General features: G+C 34.8%; 1 protein-coding gene across 5 annotated transcripts in view; it reads right to left on the reverse strand.

The window, feature by feature from the left end:
* The window catches only part of LOC149088726 (serine/threonine-protein kinase tousled-like 2), a 121,556-nt gene that overhangs the window by 47,265 nt on the left and 55,342 nt on the right, over window positions 1-18,949 (reverse strand). For 3 of the 5 annotated variants that reach the window (XM_089249366.1, XM_089249349.1, XM_089249358.1), the window contains exon 4: window positions 2,539-2,623. In XM_089249366.1, the coding sequence (XP_089105492.1) occupies window positions 2,539-2,607 (69 nt within the window). In that variant the 5' untranslated portion in view covers window positions 2,608-2,623. Of the gene's footprint in view, window positions 1-2,538; window positions 2,624-4,090; window positions 4,464-18,949 lie in introns of those variants that run through there. The other 2 variants (XM_089249340.1, XM_089249375.1) reach the window with 2 other exon arrangements.

Here is an 18,949-nt window from a genome sequence, read left to right on the forward strand (position 1 = left end):
TGATTATGAAATGAAGAGGTTTTTGAAAGTTTTATGACACACTGGTTATCAATATACAAAGGCCATAAACACTTTCACCAAAACCTTTGAGGAGTTGGCATACTTTAACTTTCTTTAACTGCTGTTGAAGCAGATATATATTCCACTTCTGTGGTTGCTGTTGACACAACTGATTGTTTTTTAGGTAGCCCATGTCACAGCTCTATCACTAATCTTGTATACGTAACCTGATGTTAATTTTTGAGTGCCCACATCGTTCACAAAGATAAGAATACTCAGTAACAGTAGATTCAGCACATAGGTAGGTGTTTATGGGTCATTCTCAAAAGAAAGTATACATTCCACATTTTTGAAATGAAAAATTGAATTTTTAAAATAAAATTGATCTCAAATTATAGCCAATGACTTGAAGTTTAATATTTCATAAAGAGAGGAATTAAATGAACTACTAGAAAAAAATTAAAATTACTATCAGAGTGCACTAAAATTTTGTAAAAAAAAAAGACAAAGTCTCGGAAATGGTTTGTACACTTTGTTTGGGAATGACCCTTAGGGTAGTGTGAAGAATTTTTCAATAACATTTTTGATTAGACATTTTGAATTAACTTCATCTCATTTAATTTTTTCCTATAAAAAAAGAAGTTAATAAGTATAGTACAGTGCAACATGGATAACTCTGCTACCCTGGTCACTTGACATTTATTATTCCCATGGTTGTCAAAATATTAAATTTAATGGGGAAAAACCTAAATCAACACATCCTGCTTAAGTCAACTATGATTTATACTGTGTTATCACTACTAATTTTCAGAAATGTGTTGATCAGTTCGAAAAATTTTGACATTACTCTTGAGTGTTTCATAAATTCTATGTTTTACTGTTTGTTTGTTGATTGATGCATCAAAAATTTTCCCCTACAGCCAACGGGTTACTTCCATTATTCCTCTGTTCAGAACATGAAAATTCAACCTGTCGACTATGAAAGTAATGGATAGATGTGGAGGATTTCTTAAATTTTTAAGCGAGAGATGGTAAAGAAAGCTAGATCGAAATATTTTAAGTGAGAGAAGTTGTTTTGGACAATAGCACTGCTCATTCACAAATAACAAATCTTCCACAAATCAAAACATGCTCTTCTCCAGCAAATTCTGAATTATTTTCAATATGCAAACTTTACATAGAAAATCACAGATCAAAGTATTTTATGAATTTGGATATGATGGAATATAGAATTCTTCAACATACAAGCACTTATACTTACATAAACAATTAAAAAAAATAGTTAAAAGATGAAATAAAACCTCACTAATTTGACACCCGCTTAAGTTGACATGTTTCTCGATATCTTTGGGTGTTGGACATAAACTAGCCCGTGGAGGTTTGGTCTGGGGGGGGGGGGATCCCAGCCTAGGGTTCTAGGGTGTGGGGGGAGGGGCTATGGAGACAAATTATGCAAGATCATAACTTTGCATAATTTATCTCATCTGTTATTGAATTTTTTTTTTAATTTTTTTGTTCCCTACATAATTTTAGTAATATAATTCCTAGTAAATCTTAACTATAGGGAAAGAGAATGATGATGAAATTGATTCTGATAATGTTTCTTTTTAATATATTTGTTGAAACTGAAGAGCAAGTCTTCAGCTGAGAGACATGATGCACATTTTGTGCTAATAAAAACTCTAATAAATATGAGATGAATTTGATGTTTATCTTGAAAATACAGATATCATTATAATTATGAACATACCATAGAAACAGTAGGATAATTTTTCATAAGATGTGTATGGTTATGCATTTATTTGAATGGCAGAGAAACAAACACAAATGATACAACAAAAAAATTAAGTAGAAATATTCTTGTTAATTCAATGCAAAAGATAACTAAAAAAAAAAAGTTTTTCCTCCCCCCCCCCATTTCAAACACAATTGAATAGTAATAAATTAAAAGGTTTAGCAGTCACCACATGGGGGAAAAAGATTGTTCTGAACTTAAACTTCCCTTGAACATTTTTGGAATTTGAAGATTTTTTTTTTTGTAATTGGTGTCGTACAGATTCAATATTCCAAATCTAAAGTAAAAGTATATGTAAAAATTGATCACAGATTCTAGAAAGATTGACATAAATCACCATAGAGAAAGACACCAGTTCTTAAATACTTTCAAGTGAAAATGACTGTTATACTTTCTGATTAAAAATTTTTTTCTCCCCACGCAGAAGAATGATTTAAAATTTAAAGAAAATAACCCGATGGGAAATTTTTTTAATGAATTAGTACAAACATTGATATTCTAATTCATTCTATATATTTTTTCATGTTTTCTCTCTAATTTTTTCCTCAGGTGAGGACATTACCCAGAGATCCAATAACAGATAAAGTTACTGATGAATTTCAAGACTGCAAGGCTAATATAGACATATATAGGCAATTTTTGACATCTTTTAAAACTCAAGGCCTTTGATTCTGTAACTCATACATTATTGAAACATGAATGAATGTCTTATAATAATTCAGAGGAAATGAAATTCCACATACCCTGCTACCGAGAATTCTAGCTTCTAGTAATTCTTGTTTACGGGGATCTAGCGTATGGATGTTATCCATTGCTTTAGTCTCCCACCTAAAGAATACCACATATTTGAAAACTTCAGTATATGCATGAACAATTCAGTTTTATACATGTATAATAGCAGCAAGTGGAAAATCCATGAAATTTATGCAAGCATGATAGTAAATAAACAAAAATTCAATAATATTTAGCAATTGAAAAGACCAGACAGCTATCTTTTAAACATGTGACGCAAGAACTGTTTTGAAAATATTTGAAAATGTTTAACTGTAATAATTTTTAAAAGATAGTCAGATTTGTTAACGAGCATGATATATCCAAATTTGTTGTTGCACCAAATGAAAAATAGTAATGAAAACCCCTTAAAAATGACAAAAAATAGAGCCACCTGGTTCTTGAGCTCTGGGATTTTAATTTCATAGTTGAGCTTGTGCAACAAACATAACTAAGGCTTTGTATGCTTATTTAGCTAATGCATTCACATTGAAAAAAAAAAAAATTCAAAATAATTTGAGTATCCTCATCAAATATTGTGTTGTTTGAACATTAAAAAAAATTATGAAAAGTAAAAATGAATATTAATGTGAATTACACAACTGCAACCTGAATATTAACTAAGAGTGTAAAAAAATTTACATAAAATAACCAAGTTGTTAAGTGCAATGTGAAAATAGTTAAATTGGCTTTTTAGAAAAACTACGTAACTTATTATTTGCCACTCTTATTAGGCCTCATTTCAATTTTTTCCGAGGGGGTGTGGCAAAGACCATATACTCAATATATGTATGTACACATTCCACCTTGTTTGTCCATTTCTATTGTATTTTTAAATTTTTTTTGTAAAAAAAATCCCCCAAATGACGGGCCTGATTTTTATTATTATTTTAATTAAAAACCTATTTGTTAATGTTTTATCACATTTTCTCACGTTACTATTTTATTTCCTTTACAATAATCTAAATTTCGTATCTATATTGTAGAGTTTTAGAAGATATGATTTCACGAGTTTTGCTTCCACCATGATGTATATGTCAGCACGTGTTGATTCACATTCATTCTCGAGTGTATGAAGATATTTTCTCACACTTTGTTTTTTCAAAATCAAATTCTCGATAATCAATCAAAAATGAATCTCAGTAGCATCTCAATTAATTTAGGTCTATTTGAAGTTTCATGAATGAATCGTAGCGATGTCTAACACTGATTGTTATTGAATGATACAAATATTAATTGCAAAAAATTAATATTTGTGGGTGTAAAAATTAAAAATAACAAGCAAACTGGAAGAATTCTAAAAGAACACCTGAAACGAAAATTAATGTCCAAGTCGGAACGCGCAAAATCCACCGAAAAATGACGGTTCGCAATTTTTACGCCGCTCCCTCATAAATTCGCCAGAAAACATACACAGCATCACAGCCTAACCATCAATGCGCACCGCTTTTTTCCCCTCGAAAGACACTAAACGTACATCTACATATCCACACACACACAAACAAGGAAAAAAAAAAAACTCACCATATGACAAACACTAGATCCTTCATGAGATTCCCTCGAAAAGTAGCAGCAGCATCGACACACGACGGAAAAAATATATATTTTTTCAGTGGATATATAAAATAAAATATATAAAAAAAAAACCCAATCGAAAAACCTGCGGCAACGACCAGTGCCAGTCAAGCAATCGGCTTAAGTCTCATAGGGTCCAACATTCAGACATGCGAGATTGGAATAAAAAAAACGAACGAAAGAGAAAAAAAAAGTAATAACAATAAATAAATGCAAAGAAAAGAAATAAGTCTAAGCATCCGCCCTAGAACGCCATTCTGCGGCGAAATCCGAAAGCAAGCACATCAGCAGCAGCATAGCTAAAAACCCTCCTTAAACTAGCAAGCAAGCAGTCCCATGGATTCCCGAAGCGAGCTCCCTCTTTTTCCAATTCAAAAAGCTTGTTTCTCTTCTATACGGTTTGACTGCCTGCCTGCTTTGCCGTACGACATGACACCTCTGCGAAATACGAGTGAGAGAGAGAGAGAGATCACAGGACGAGGAGAGTAGCGTGTGGTGGCGATGTGGATAAGAGACACACAGACAGACATTTCCCACTCACTACTGCAGCAGTAGTAGACAAGGCATTCAGGCATCAACACTACATCCCTTCTTCCACCTTCCTATCCCGCCTTTACTAAAGAGACTGAGATAATAACAAAAAAAAAAGAAAGAAAGACCACATCTGTATCACTGTTTATCTTCAACATTCCCGAATCTCTAACAAAAAAGGTCCAAACATGAACACTAATCCAAACGAGTTCCAAAAAAAAAACTTTTATTACATTTTCAAATATCACATAGACTCCACCTCCCACATATTCAACTCCACCAGTGGCGATGATACCCTTTTTACGCCACTGCGGCTATGACGATCGCCAAAGAAAAAAAAAAACCCCCGTCTCTTTAAATAATACTCTGTAACTTGGTCGCAGTGAGAAACGACAATGTTGGATAGCCCTAAGGAAAATAGTGAGGTAGTACCCAGCCACTAATGTTTTTGAGATAAGAAGTGGGGTCGAATCCCAGTGCAGGCAGTTGTTGGTTAAAAAGGCACGAAACGTATGTATGTGCGTGGCGTATAGCCGCACAAGCACGCCTTCCTGCACTGCTGTACTTACATCACCAAACCGACCGACAGACCTCCCTCTTTTCCCCACCTCAAGTCTTCTCGTATTCTCTCGCACACTCACACGGGGCCACAAGTGACGGAAAGGGCAGAAATAGTGAACCAGCCAGACTTGGTGAGTGAGCGAGTGTGTGTGTGTGCGCGCGTGAGTATGCATGTATATGTGTGAGCGTGGAGAGAGCGAGCAAGGCGCTCCATGAAAACGTCGAGATTCTCTCTCAACCTCTCAGCACAGAACAACATACAACAACACGCGCGCGCTACTGCTACTAGAGAAAAGGTGGAAATGGCGAAAGGGAAGGCAGTAGAATATTTTGCGCGACCATTGCCTCGCAGTTTGGAAAAAGGAAAAAAAGACCTTGGCAACTTTCACGAGAGCCGTAGAGCGCCAATTATTATTATTTGGGTTAGTATAAGATCTAAGGATTTAAAAAATTCACAGCTATGGCTGCCAAAATAATCATCGCAATTATTTGTTTGTAATTGGTTGAGGAACATTGACATATGCACGTAAATTGAAAGACGAGTAAGGAGAATTTTTTTTTAATTCCCCTTACTTCATAGTCGAACTCGGTTATATGGACACTCGACTGACCACAAAGCCATTTAAATAGATATTGATGATTTTGAAACTGGAACAAAATATATAATATGATGTCACGGAGCGGTTATTATTTGTCCTTGAAAGGGACTCCAGAAATCCCTTCAAACAGAATACAAAACCTATAGAAATAACGAATCCAGCAGTTTTCTATTGTCACTAATCAATAGAAAAGGAAAACGAGCATTTCATTAATGAGTTGAACTCAAACCACTACGAAAAGAGTGCTGAAAAATGTGTCGTTGTCTGAGGCCGTTCCATTCCGTTAGAAAGTTCGAACGTTGAAAGTGAGGTGCATTTAACATTATTACCTATGGGTACTAGCCAGGACCGCGTCTTATTGAAGCCGAGATGCTGCGATAACCGAATTCGACTGTATTAGTAATCAATATTATCGTATAAATCAATTACGTTGAAGATATTCTTCAGTCGGAAAATATCGATAAAAATACATTCGCAGTTTTTTCATAATTATATTATCTATCGTGTAATGGAGCATGTAAAGTGACTGATAAAACAATTCTTTCGAAGTACATCGCTGTCCTTGACAAGATTGAGTAATATGAAAATCTATCTAAAAATGAAAACAAGCTCTGCATGTAATATAGATAAGAGAAATTAAACTCGTCAAGATATAGTGAAGGGAGGAGGACTTCCTTGAAGTTAAATGAGGAAGAAAAATTTTTAATGTCTTCCCCCCCCCCCCCATGGCTTATTTACATCTACGAAAAATTATTTTTTGGCTTGATCACTGAGCAAGGTGATTAAAATTTATCATTTACGAGCTTTGACTCCCATGGCTCTAACAAGACCGGAACGACTCCAGCACGGGAAACCGGAATACGGACGATGGTTCCAGGAAAAATCCCGGATAAGGAGAAGCTGCAGGGTATGGGAGGCCCCGCAGACTCAACAGAATGGGTTGGGAGGCATTCTTTTGAATGCTAATCATTTTTTCCCTCCACGGTACGAAGCGGATAATTTCATAACACGACTTTTAATTTTTCTGACTTCAACGAGTAACCAACCGTGTTCAAAGATTTGTAGAATTTTAAAGGCTAAAACAATTCTCAAACTTTTTCTACCTGCAGGACCCCTTACCCTAATCAACGCTTATCCTCGACTCCTCAGAGCAGTTTAACAAGGAATCTCTTCGAAAAACCTTTGTCAGACCGGTGCTCCACGCCGCCTCTGACAAAGGTTGGCGGCGTACAGTTTGAGAACCCTCGGGACTGAAGTATTCATTTAGTCCAGTGGTTCCTAACCCTTCGCGTTTCCATTACTGATCATTTTTCATGTAACCCTGAATAGCCCATGACGTAACTCATAGACTAAAGATATTATTCTTACTCTGTGGGGGTATCTGATCCTAACCATTGATCTTATCGATAAGGGTCTTTACCAAAGCCTCCTACATACTACTAGCAGGCTTTGGTCTTACTCGATGGTTATAAATCTTTATACTAAACGCATCACCAGTCAATTTCAATTCTATTTTTATAAACCGGACCAAGATGGTTTCTCATACTTTTTTTTATCTGCGCGACCCAGTGATGCCTTTGCGCACAGACTTTTGACATCTAAGCGTAATGCGAAACGAAATACTACCATATACAGTATAGTGAATTTCTTTTACACGGAAAAATTTTTGGCATCAAATAAGATAAGAGGTCCTGGGCGATGTTCCCTATTATCATTGCTTATAGGGAACATCGCCCAGGACCTCTTATCTCGAAATCGAACTCATCCCTTTCCACAATCAACTTATTGCATTTAAAAAAAAGATAAAATCTTGTTCCAAGCTGGACACCTGTGCGTCCCCCTCCCCCAATAGACAATATATCATCAGAGACGGATTAAAGTCGGTTGAGACCGCGAACGCCGAAGAAAACATTAAGCCCCTTAAATAAGAAAAAAAATGCGAAGTTACGGTTTTGCGGACCCTTCAGAAGTCGGGGCCCCGGTGTCGTTATATCCGCCTCTGTACATCGTAGAATATTTTTAAATCGCAGTGAAAGATTGCTTTCTCTCGCACTATCAGCATTTCTGGTTGAGAACTAAGTGGTCCAGCTTGAAGGGTCTCTTCAACTGATCATGCTTCCTCTCATCTACTGATATAAAGCAACGATCTGCAATGTTTGTTATATGTTATAAGCGTAGTCAAGATGCGAAAGTAGGGTTGCACCACGAAAAAAGCAAGAAACAGGGGTACTTCCAATGGCAACATTCAGGAGAAAGAACATCTCAAAAGAGATATACGCCCAAAACCAAGGTGGGCTAAACTTATAGTTATAAAAAGGGGGAAAAAGCTGACTATGCTTCTGGTAACGAGGCTGAATGTAGCACGTGTCATCACTATCATCATCAAGCACGTATGCATGCATACACGTACATGTGCATGCACTCACGCTGATGTGGCTGCGTTGCAGCCGAGGAGTGCCCGTCGAGGACACATTCTGAATCATTGCAGAATGTTAGGGGAGAGGAAGGAACGAATGCTCTTCCGAAAAGAAGATTGAGCAACATTGACCAAGTAAAGTCTCATAATGAGAAGCTATTAACTGAATCATTTCAAACCGATTGATCCATAACCAAATTTTTTTATAAGCTCAACTACAAGACAAAGCGATGCCAAATGAATAAAATTTAGTCAGAGATAGTTTAGTGTTTCTTTACTTCGAAGCGGAGAGACACGCAACCAAAAAACACGAATGTGACCTGTCTTTATTTTCATGTGAGTTCATTCAAGGACTCAAAATTTGCCCCCGAATTTCATTAAAAAAACATTGGAGCTTGCAAAATATCTGTCATCGACTGAACGTTGAGATATTCTAATTTCATTTGTGTTTTTCAATTGCTGAAGTTTCGATGGTGTTAGAAAATAATTCGATTTTCATTCAACTCATCCGAAACGCAAGAGAAAATGTATCGCGAAGTGTTCATATTGCAAAAATAAGATACTGTAAATCAATTTTTTAAATTTGAACATACATGTGCGAGTACTTAATTACACATTCATTTGGAATGATATTTAATGGGGAATAAATACGTATAACGATGACGCAATGTTGTCTTAAAAAAAAACAAATCTGGTCAAGTAACTGGATCCTCACTATTTTACTGCGGCTCCGAAAACAAGGAAAAGTAGAAACGACGCAAACATGGCGGATATCAACTTCAATTAACTACCAGCCACGTGATTGGCAGGGAAGAAAGCTCCACTACCATCACAATAGAGTCAAAAATGACGGCCTGAGTGTGGTGGTGACCTATAAAATCGTATCGCCAACGACATTTACTCCTTCCGTAAATGCGCAATGTTATGTGCTTTCGGTTTGGATGCAATCACGTGACGACGAAAACTACTTAAAATGATAATAAATATTAAAAAAGTATATATATATGACGTTAAGAAATTCACATAATTCTCACAAAATAAATAAGTAAAAAATTCCGCCTTGCTTCTCCATATGAGCAAGAGAAAGTCGAGCTCGACTCCCCCGCCTCTTCTGTCCATACGATTTTCACATCACGGCAGCTGAGCATTGCCGCCACTGCCATTAGGAAAAGTTCCCACAAAGGTTCACCCATCGCTTGGCGACGTAACTCCACACTTGGCGATAACCCAAACATGAATAAAGGGGACGTCAACAAAATTTGTTTTATCTTTTAAAAAAAACCCGAAAACTATATTACCAGAATAATGATCATTTTCGACTACACAATTTCCATAAATGCGTTTTAACTCTGAAAAAAAAAACACCACGAATGATAAACAGTAAGAAATGAAGACTTCTTGAAAACTGAAAAAAATATCACGAGTATTTATTAATATCACGAGTTTTTATTAAAAAAATACCTTCCGTCGGTCATTCAATTGTGTTAGCGTGTTAAGTAAATTAAAGTCAACTCGCACTAAAATAAAGAGAGAGAATTTTAGTTTTTTTCATAACTTCATATTCGCTACTATGAGCCAAACAACACGAGGAAAAAGCAATTCTGAATCGCAGAGAGAAGTTGTTATGGATTCCCCCTTTTTAAGTTCGCGGTCCCTCAAGAATGAGATTAGAATTTAAAATATATCGAACAACACCAGTCTAACTGATATGAAAGCATTTTAGGGGCACCCAAAAGTTCCGTGACATGGTTAGGAACCACATTATTTATTGAAACTTCTTTCACAAAGTGCCGCAGAACACCGATTGAGAATTACCGGTCATCTATGAAAAAGCATTCTTGCTCATCAGGAGAAAATGAAACGCGCATGATCATAAATTAAAGATTAATGAAGCAGCAATACAGTCGATAATTTCAATTATTATTATAAATTATGTTAAAAAACGATGCCTACTTTTTCCGTAAAATTATTACTGAAGGTAGTGGATTACAGTATTGGTAGTGGTATAAGAGCTCATCGTTACTCAACGCATCATTGAAAAATAATCAGTTGGATTTTTTTCCCTTCTTCATAGGATTATTATCGATATTTAAAAGGAAAACTATCCAGAAAAATTTAACGCCGCATTTTATACGGAATAGGATATTAATTTATATAATATTTCATTACGAATGATTTTGAATGATACACGGCATTAATCTCCAATTACATTTGATTCAGAAAATATGCACCGTACAAATTGCAACGGTGCACAAGAATTGCATCGTATTCACTTAGTTTTACTATCTTTCGTTTTCCTAAGTAAAAAACGTGTGTAATGACTTTAAAGAAAAGCTATTGTGACTAATATACACATTCTTTTCAAGAAATCAGAACACCTCAGAAATTTACGAAAGCAGTTTATGAAATGTTCAAGCTGGAAAACCAAAATTTTCGGGTACGGTTGTATATATATAATTTGCATTTTTATCTTCTAAGAGTCTTCTTGGGCATATCGGCGACAAAAAATTTGCATAAAGTAGATTGAATGCGTTTTCAAATGCCAAATTACTTCTTTTTCTCTTTCAAAAAATTAGAACATCTGATTTAAAACGAACTGTTACATGAATATTTTCATGCAAGTTTACATCAACTCGATTGAATTCGTGTTGTATGTCTTTCCTTGTTATGTATGTAAATTTAGGTTTGTTCAATCTTCGTATTACGGATAGAAAAAAGGGACATTTCTGCAAATGCAAAATTAAGTAAAATTAAGTGTGTATTTGCTTGGACAGTATGGGAAAACGCGTGTTGATATCGTACGAATATATTGCACTGTGGCCATCTTTGGAGGAACGAAGTACGCGCTTTCCCCGTACTGTCCAAGCAAATATACACGTAATTTCGTTGCAGAAATGTTCCATTTTTCCATCCGTAATGCGAAGATTGAACAAACCTAAAACAGTCCGTTTAAAGTCAGATGTTCTAACTTTTTAAATAAACAATAAAAAGTAATTTGGAATTTCAAGACGCATTCAATCTATTTTGTGCATTTTTTTTTTTCGCCACCAATATGCTCAAGAAGAACTTAGAAGATGAAAATGCAAATTACAATCACACCCTTAATTTGGGCCTTTAAGCTTCATCATTTCATAAATTACTCTCGTAAATTTTAAGACGTTTTAATTTTTTGAAAAGGACGTGTATATATTCAGTATTTCCCTGGAATATATAATTTTGACTAACATAAAAATTGCACTCTAAAATCGATATCCGAAACATCATACTCTATCGCATAAAACATTTCGTCTATTCAATGCGAATTTATTATCGACTCATTCACAACCTTTTTGTTAAAATTTCGGAAAAATTTATAACAAACGCCAAGATGGCGGATCGCAAGTGAGAGTTAACATTCTACGCGCAAATTGTTATACCTGAATGCGGCCAAAAATCAGCGAGTATTCGCGATAGAAATCTCGGCAACTGGTTTCTTCTAACAGCTTAAGGTTCCTCACCGATAGTGGTGAGGTCAGTGTTTCGTAGAGGACATCATGAGGTCCTCAGTCACCTATCTTTAGAGAATAAGCTGTTTACGATCATGTTCCGAAGTTGGAAAGGCTATCGCAAAAATAGAATTCACAGGATGAACTTTTTTTCTAAAATGTAAATAGACATACATCATTACAGCGAATCTTATTTCTAAAACCTTTTTTTTTATTTTTCAAATTATTAAGAAAAAGATACATAAATGTGGTAGGTTATTAACACTACTTGAATAATGAATTTATTACCTCAAATATTTGTGTATCTTCCGATCACACGAGCGAAGCCGTCTCTTGATATGATGGGACGAAATTTACGCGGAGATTGAACCTTATGTTTCACGAGCCGAAATCCGACACTTCTTTCGAAAGTTTACACGTAATCCATAGAAAAAGGAAATATTGAATACAATTGAAATTAATGTGTTGCAAAATATTGACTAACTTGTCATGAAATCTCTCACAAAATGCTAAGCTCCTATTTCCAGTAAAAAAAAAATTATAGCTGATTTAGCAAAACTTAGTTTAAGGAAGAAGTATTCGAAAAGTTAATGTAAATGCGATTTTAACCTAAACTTTTCAAAAAATAATCATGTAGCACAGAAAAGTAAGTTTTTGTCATGCAGTTTACTGTATCAGGGTTCGACAAATGGAAAAAAAAATTAGGCATCAGCCAAATTTCTTAGGTTGCAAACATTATTTCCGAAAAAAAGGCGCAAACTAATGTTTTACGGGACTTACGGACCACTTCATGTTAGTTGACACGATTCCAAAAATTTCGCGTTATCCCCCGATTCAAATTTAGTAAAAAGTTTAGGCACCAGAAAATTTTTTTAATCGCCATGGTGACCTGACGCTTGTCGAGCCCTGCAGTATTTATTACACATGGTTATGGATTTCAATGAATACTCATTTGAGGTTTTTGCACTCCAAAGAAACATATCAATACCTCCAATTAGAAAAGTTCGCATATAAAATATTTCAGTGAGTGAGATCGTGTCCTTACAGCATACGTTTTGATGCTTGTATAAATAGAACCGCTCACAACCCCGGACTGATGCAAAGCAACTTACTTCCGTTGCTAGTATAAATACCTTTTATCCCTCGAAGGTCCTATAAGTACCCCCTCTATTCAATGATCCTAAATATAAAAATCGAAATTTTTATATTAAACTACAAGACGATTTCCAAATGAAAAGTAGTTGGTCTCTTTTTATTAATAGACAAAGTTATAAACGACAATTGATACAAAAATATCATCACAATACTAATTTCAATTAATTTTATTTTTTAATAGTTTCATAACTATTAATTACACGGACGATTGAGTACGTAATATTGAGAGAAAATAAGTCGAAATTTATCATTCTTTAAAAATTATTTTCCACGGTAAATGACGGTTTGGCATTTTCTACGTACACAATGCCCGCTCTGAAATCACCATGTTTTTGGATAATCAACAGAATTTCTAGTTTCGTAGATTATATCCAGACACTTCCTCATAGCAATTTCAACATGAAAAAAATTCAAGAACAGAATCGTTCAAAGGATCTTTTGTCACATCACACGACGGCGACGGTTGACCATTCGATCCAGACTTTGAATGCATTCACACAAAATTACTGTTTGCTCGAAATCAAAAAACGAATCATTACTATTATAATATTAAGCGTACGCGTGCTGATGCAGAAACCGCAAAGCAAAAATGATTGGTAGTAGCTTCCTTCAATGGCGGTGCACAAAGTTTGATGGTGGGAGTTATTACACAAATAAAATCATTGCACTTAAAAATACTTGTAATGAGCATTGTTGTGCTGCGCTGCGTTTACGTTGTTCCACACACCATAATACTTGATGTCACTGCATTTACGCAAATGTGGCACATACGCAATCATTGGTTTTGATTTAGAGAATGTTATTTGAAAGAAATTAGCAAATAAAAGGCCAATAACTAACAAAAGGTTGAAGATTAACAATGTCTATTATCATATTACTTCCAATCTCTGGAATAAAATGCAATGTATATCAGGCTGAAAGCCAACTTCATCGTAAAAAAGGTGCGGTGCTTATTTCAAGAAATACGGTAAATCTGCCGGAATACTGAATTTAGAAGAGCTGACAAGACAACAAAATCATCATGGATTGAAAATACAAGATCGAGAAGACGAAATATACCGCTTGAGAACATCCTTAAAGAAACAGGAGCTAATAACGCATCATATTTCTAAAAAAAATTAATAAGATGATTTTTTTAGGAAGAAATAAACTCTCTCAAGCAAATATTAGCAAATATTGTAGCGTCTATTTTCCATTCATGATCATCAATGATTCAGAGCAAAGAGGCAAACCGAAGGAAGCAGAGTCACGAGGTTTCTCCGCAATGCGCATTTCGATGGCTTAGGTCAGCATGGCATCGAATTCAAGATATAATGAATGAATATTGGAAAATATTTATATGCAGGGTTCACTTCTCTTGAAAGCCCCTAACCAGCTACCCATTTCTTTACGAGATTAACCTTAGTTATCCTTTATCCCACTGCCTATTTTGCTGATTTGTAACTCAATTTTTTCCTAATTTGCAAAAAAAAAAAAACCACAACGACTTGGCTCATTTTTTTGTGCGATTTTGAAACACCTAATTAGAAATCTATAGAGTTTTGACAGCGGAATTTGACGAAGTCACAATAAACCTGGCTAAAAAACTTAAGTATCACGAAGAAAATTCTAAACATTTATCATACATATTTACTCATCCATGAGGAAAGAAGTATACAGAGAACCACTATATCAACTTAAAATACTATTACATCGAAGGTGGTTAGCTAGAAAAATAAAAGGTTTCTGCAAACGCCTGAATACATTTGCAATGCTGAAACAGAACTGAAATATAATACATGAAAAACCGACGTTAATCCAGCAGTGCAAAGCTCGATATTTTCTTCTTTTCTACGTAATATTAAATCCGATGATATTGCTCAAATGAGAGGCTCACTTCGGAATACCCTCATATATTATAAATCCCACTCCCTAGACGATATATATATTTTCCCTCTATATATATTTTTGAGTGTTTGCAACGATAAAGATTTTACGTTAAAAGACCTGATAAAATAACGTGTTTTTGCCACTGCGCTAAACCACGTGATTTGTATGATCACACACACACTACGTACGGCTTGGTGCATCGTTTTCTCCTAGAGTGTTCGACCATCGATATAAAACTGCATTCGTATTTTTAGAACTTTCATGCACGTTTCTGTTCGCACGCCTTCAAAAAGAAACAAAATGAACAGGTTCGAAAAATAGAGGTATTGAATTTACTTCAATGCTTTTATGCGAATTCCTCCTCATATTTCGTACTGATTCAATAAGGTCCCACAACATTTTAAACACAGGGCCAAAGTCTAATGCACTAACAAACTGATTGATACAATTCGTTTTTGCTTATTGAACTGACGGAGGTAGAAACAGCTTTGAATGTAAATTTTTTTTAAATGCTGTTGATATAGTAACCGTTAGTAGAGGAAAAAAATTAAGACATTAAAACAGAAACAATAAACTTCAAATTTGTCTGTTGAAAATGATGGACCCATAAAGTACTGAAATTCATAGTTTCACAATAAAAAAAACAAATGATTTCGTTAAACAAGCGATTTGCAATAAACAATTACAAGTATTTTAATACTAAATAAATAAATAAAAATGTCAACTACGAGTTAGCATATTAATAAACGGGGAAAAAAAAATAATCTTGGTGTTACAGTAACATTGCGTACGAGCGAGTTGAAAATTTTCATAGACGAACAGCAAATAAGCATTCCGTTAAAAATTATCTCGACTGATAGTTTCAGAGATTTCGGTCAATTCAAACGATGAGTCACACTATTGCTTCAATTTACTATCTGATGCAGTTTTTCCTTTGTTGATTTAAAACTCCAGTTACTTGTGCATTATCAGAATTCTGACAATTCCTAATTCACGTACATGGTTTAACTTATATTTATTAAAATGACGACAGCATTCCATCGTATATCTCGATGACCGAGATAAACAGCGGAAAAAAGGCAAACAACGAATTGCATTTTTTTTTTCGGTTGAATAAAAATAAATTGACATTTCTCTGGTTACTTCCTTCTCCAACTGCCTTTCATAATACGAATGACCGAATATCGAATTTTCCTGGGGCAAGATGAACGTTGCTTTCACATATTTTTACCTACACTCACAAGACATTTTTTTCGATGGCAATCTAGAAAGTCGATTTCTTTTTCTGATAGTTTGACAACGAGGACCAAATGTAAAATTCATTGACTAAAAATCACCATAACAGTTTAACGCGGTGTGCGTAGTTTTTTTTTCTTCTTCTCATACTTCAATAAGTTATAAACGAAAATAGTTTTAAGCGCAATTCTTCATTCGGAGTTCTCTGAATTTTAGGTTATCAAAATATTATTCTAAAATGCGTTCTTGCTAAGATAGCTTAAGGAAGACGATTTTAACCTACGGAAGGATTAAGGAACGGCATTCATAAAAATGATAATAGGAGAATACGAGGGAAAATTACCAAGAAAAAAGAAAAAACGCAAATCAACCCTTCCTTTAACCCTTGCACTCCACCGGGATATATGTCTCATACAGGTTCTGAAATTCGTAGTGAAAGGGTTAAATATATTTGCTGTAACCAACTATGCAATGCTAATGATATCATGAAATACACAGTTGACGGACTTTAAATTTTGCGATGAATTAATAATTTTTACGATCGTGAAGGTTTCAATGATAAATATAAAATTTTAAAAGGTTGTACTGTAAAAACACCACCAAGAAGTGATGAATACAAAGACTACTACTACCACCCACTATTTGCTATACTGTATGTTTTTCAGGACATGCGAATTTGGCGACGCAGAACAAATGATTAGCATTTCACGATAAGCACTATACGCAACATGTAGATACGGATAGTCTGATGTGTGTGCATTTCCGATTTTTTTTTTTATGTATGCACCGTGGCATTTTTTAGCAGTGATACGTCGGGATTGTGTCAGTCATCAGAATGTATCAATATGGTAGAAGACGTAAAACCACCCATACAAAGACATGGGTGAAGAAACGATTCTCTCTCTCCACGCGCTGTTTGTGAACGATGTCCAGAACCTGCTAATCACTTTATATGACTCATTTTTAACCAGTCTATGTATATTCTTTCAACCAAACATCTGATATTATCACAAAAATGAGAATCATGTTTTCTGACACAGCTAATTCGTCCTCTATCAATGTCACTGACGTGGTTACATGGTTCTTACGCAATGCAAAGACGTCCCTACTCACTGCTGTGTGAACTAACGCTGTCCTTTTCCTGCCACTTGACGCTTATAATTGAATCACGGTAAGTTTATGTGACGGTAGGTAGGTGTGTTGTTTGTTCAGTATTGCTCAATTAATTTACATATCCTGAAAAAAAATGAAAATCGTAGCGGAACTTCTTCTAAATGTTTTGGTGTTTATAAATACAAACGTTAGCACTGATTTTTTTTTTCCAAATCCATAAAATTTTTTAGTTCTTGGAAAAAAGAAAGAAAAGCGAGTACTTATTCACTATGTTTGGAGAAAATATATATTTAATACTGCGTATATTCATACTATACTTTCAAATATTATACCACTCAAATGAGCAAACTACAATTATGACCAGAAAACTGAAGAAAGGAGGGATAGAATACTGAAAAGAACAGATAGAATAAAATTGTAAACGTAAATCAAAATTTAGATGAAACGAGCACAGTGACTATGATATTTTTTTTTCAGGGGGGGGGGGGCAAACGTAATTTTGCCACTCCGTTCACTTTACAAGTCGATTACTTTATTTTCCTTCATAATGTTCGTTTCCCTTCAAATGTGCCAACCCTCTAGTCAGGATTGCCGACCGAAGCGATCGCTCCCATTACCCTTCCTGCAGTTCCAGCCCTAGATGAAACTACTCCTCATTGCAATACAAATGTTTCGATTCCGGTATGAATTGGACTTGGACCGGTATTACACTATAAAAGTTTTAGACAAGTTCATTTGTAAAACTTTAAAAATTCAACCAGTAAGTGCATCGGTTACATTTAAGCGAACGTAACCAATAGACTTATTGGTTGTTATTTCGAATTTTGTATAAGATCTTTTTTTATTGAACTTTTATTGCGGAATCCCGGCCTAACACAAACCAACGTTTCCCAAATAATTTTCAGTTTCACATCGAAATTGTCAAAAAATAATTCATAGATCAATAATGGACATCAAATGTTTAAAACGTCAAAACTTTAATTCCTATTGTAAACGGGAAATTTTCAAATACACATTTTTTTTTTAAGAATTCGTACTCTTATTTTATTGATGGAGCATATGTAATAGGGTGGATCGAAAAATCGAAATGTGGATAAAATCGGCTTGGGGTACAAATGTTGTTTTTTAAGCATACTAGCATAAATGAAAAATTTTTTCAACTTCAATTAATTTCTTCCGGTGTCCCAAGACACTTAAATATTGGCCAAAAATCGATTTTTATGCAAATTTTGAATAAAAAATAAGTTAAATAATCGATTTCACAGGGAAAATAGTACAGGCAAAGAATGAAAAAATCATTTATTGTTTATTATTAAATGTATAAAATTATTTAGTATAGTAAAAGTTGGAGGGAATGGTGAAAATATTCATGCCATAAGCAGTTAAAGATGCATTCACCTAGTGCATGGTCTCCCACACTTTTTGTTCCATCGCCCCCTTCTTCAGAAATTTTTTCCTCTCATAGCCCCCAGCTTAAGTAAGCCCATAGGATCCTATGTTGAATAAGTAGGTTCGATCACCCCCTTGGACCATTCCATCACCCACCAGGGGACGATATTGCCCACATATCAAACATTTTAATACAAAAAATCCTTACAACATTTAGAAATACACTCATGTCCATAAATTAAGGATAATGAAAGCTCCGGCAAATAAACGTTCAGAAGCAAAACAAACGTTACTTATTCATAAAGCCCATTTAATAAACAAAAGATAAAGAACAAAAACGATGGTGTATGTATGATACCATTCATAAAAACTACGATTTTTGCCCCCTGGAGCAATTGTAAAAAATATCTCCTTTACAAAAACTTACTATTACATGGTTGGTATGATGGTTAAT

This window comes from Pholcus phalangioides, unplaced genomic scaffold (genome assembly GCF_987345545.1).
Source record: "Pholcus phalangioides strain wild (caught in Gottingen) unplaced genomic scaffold, Ppha-v1.0 ptg000003l_1, whole genome shotgun sequence".
NCBI lineage: Eukaryota > Metazoa > Arthropoda > Arachnida > Araneae > Pholcidae > Pholcus > Pholcus phalangioides.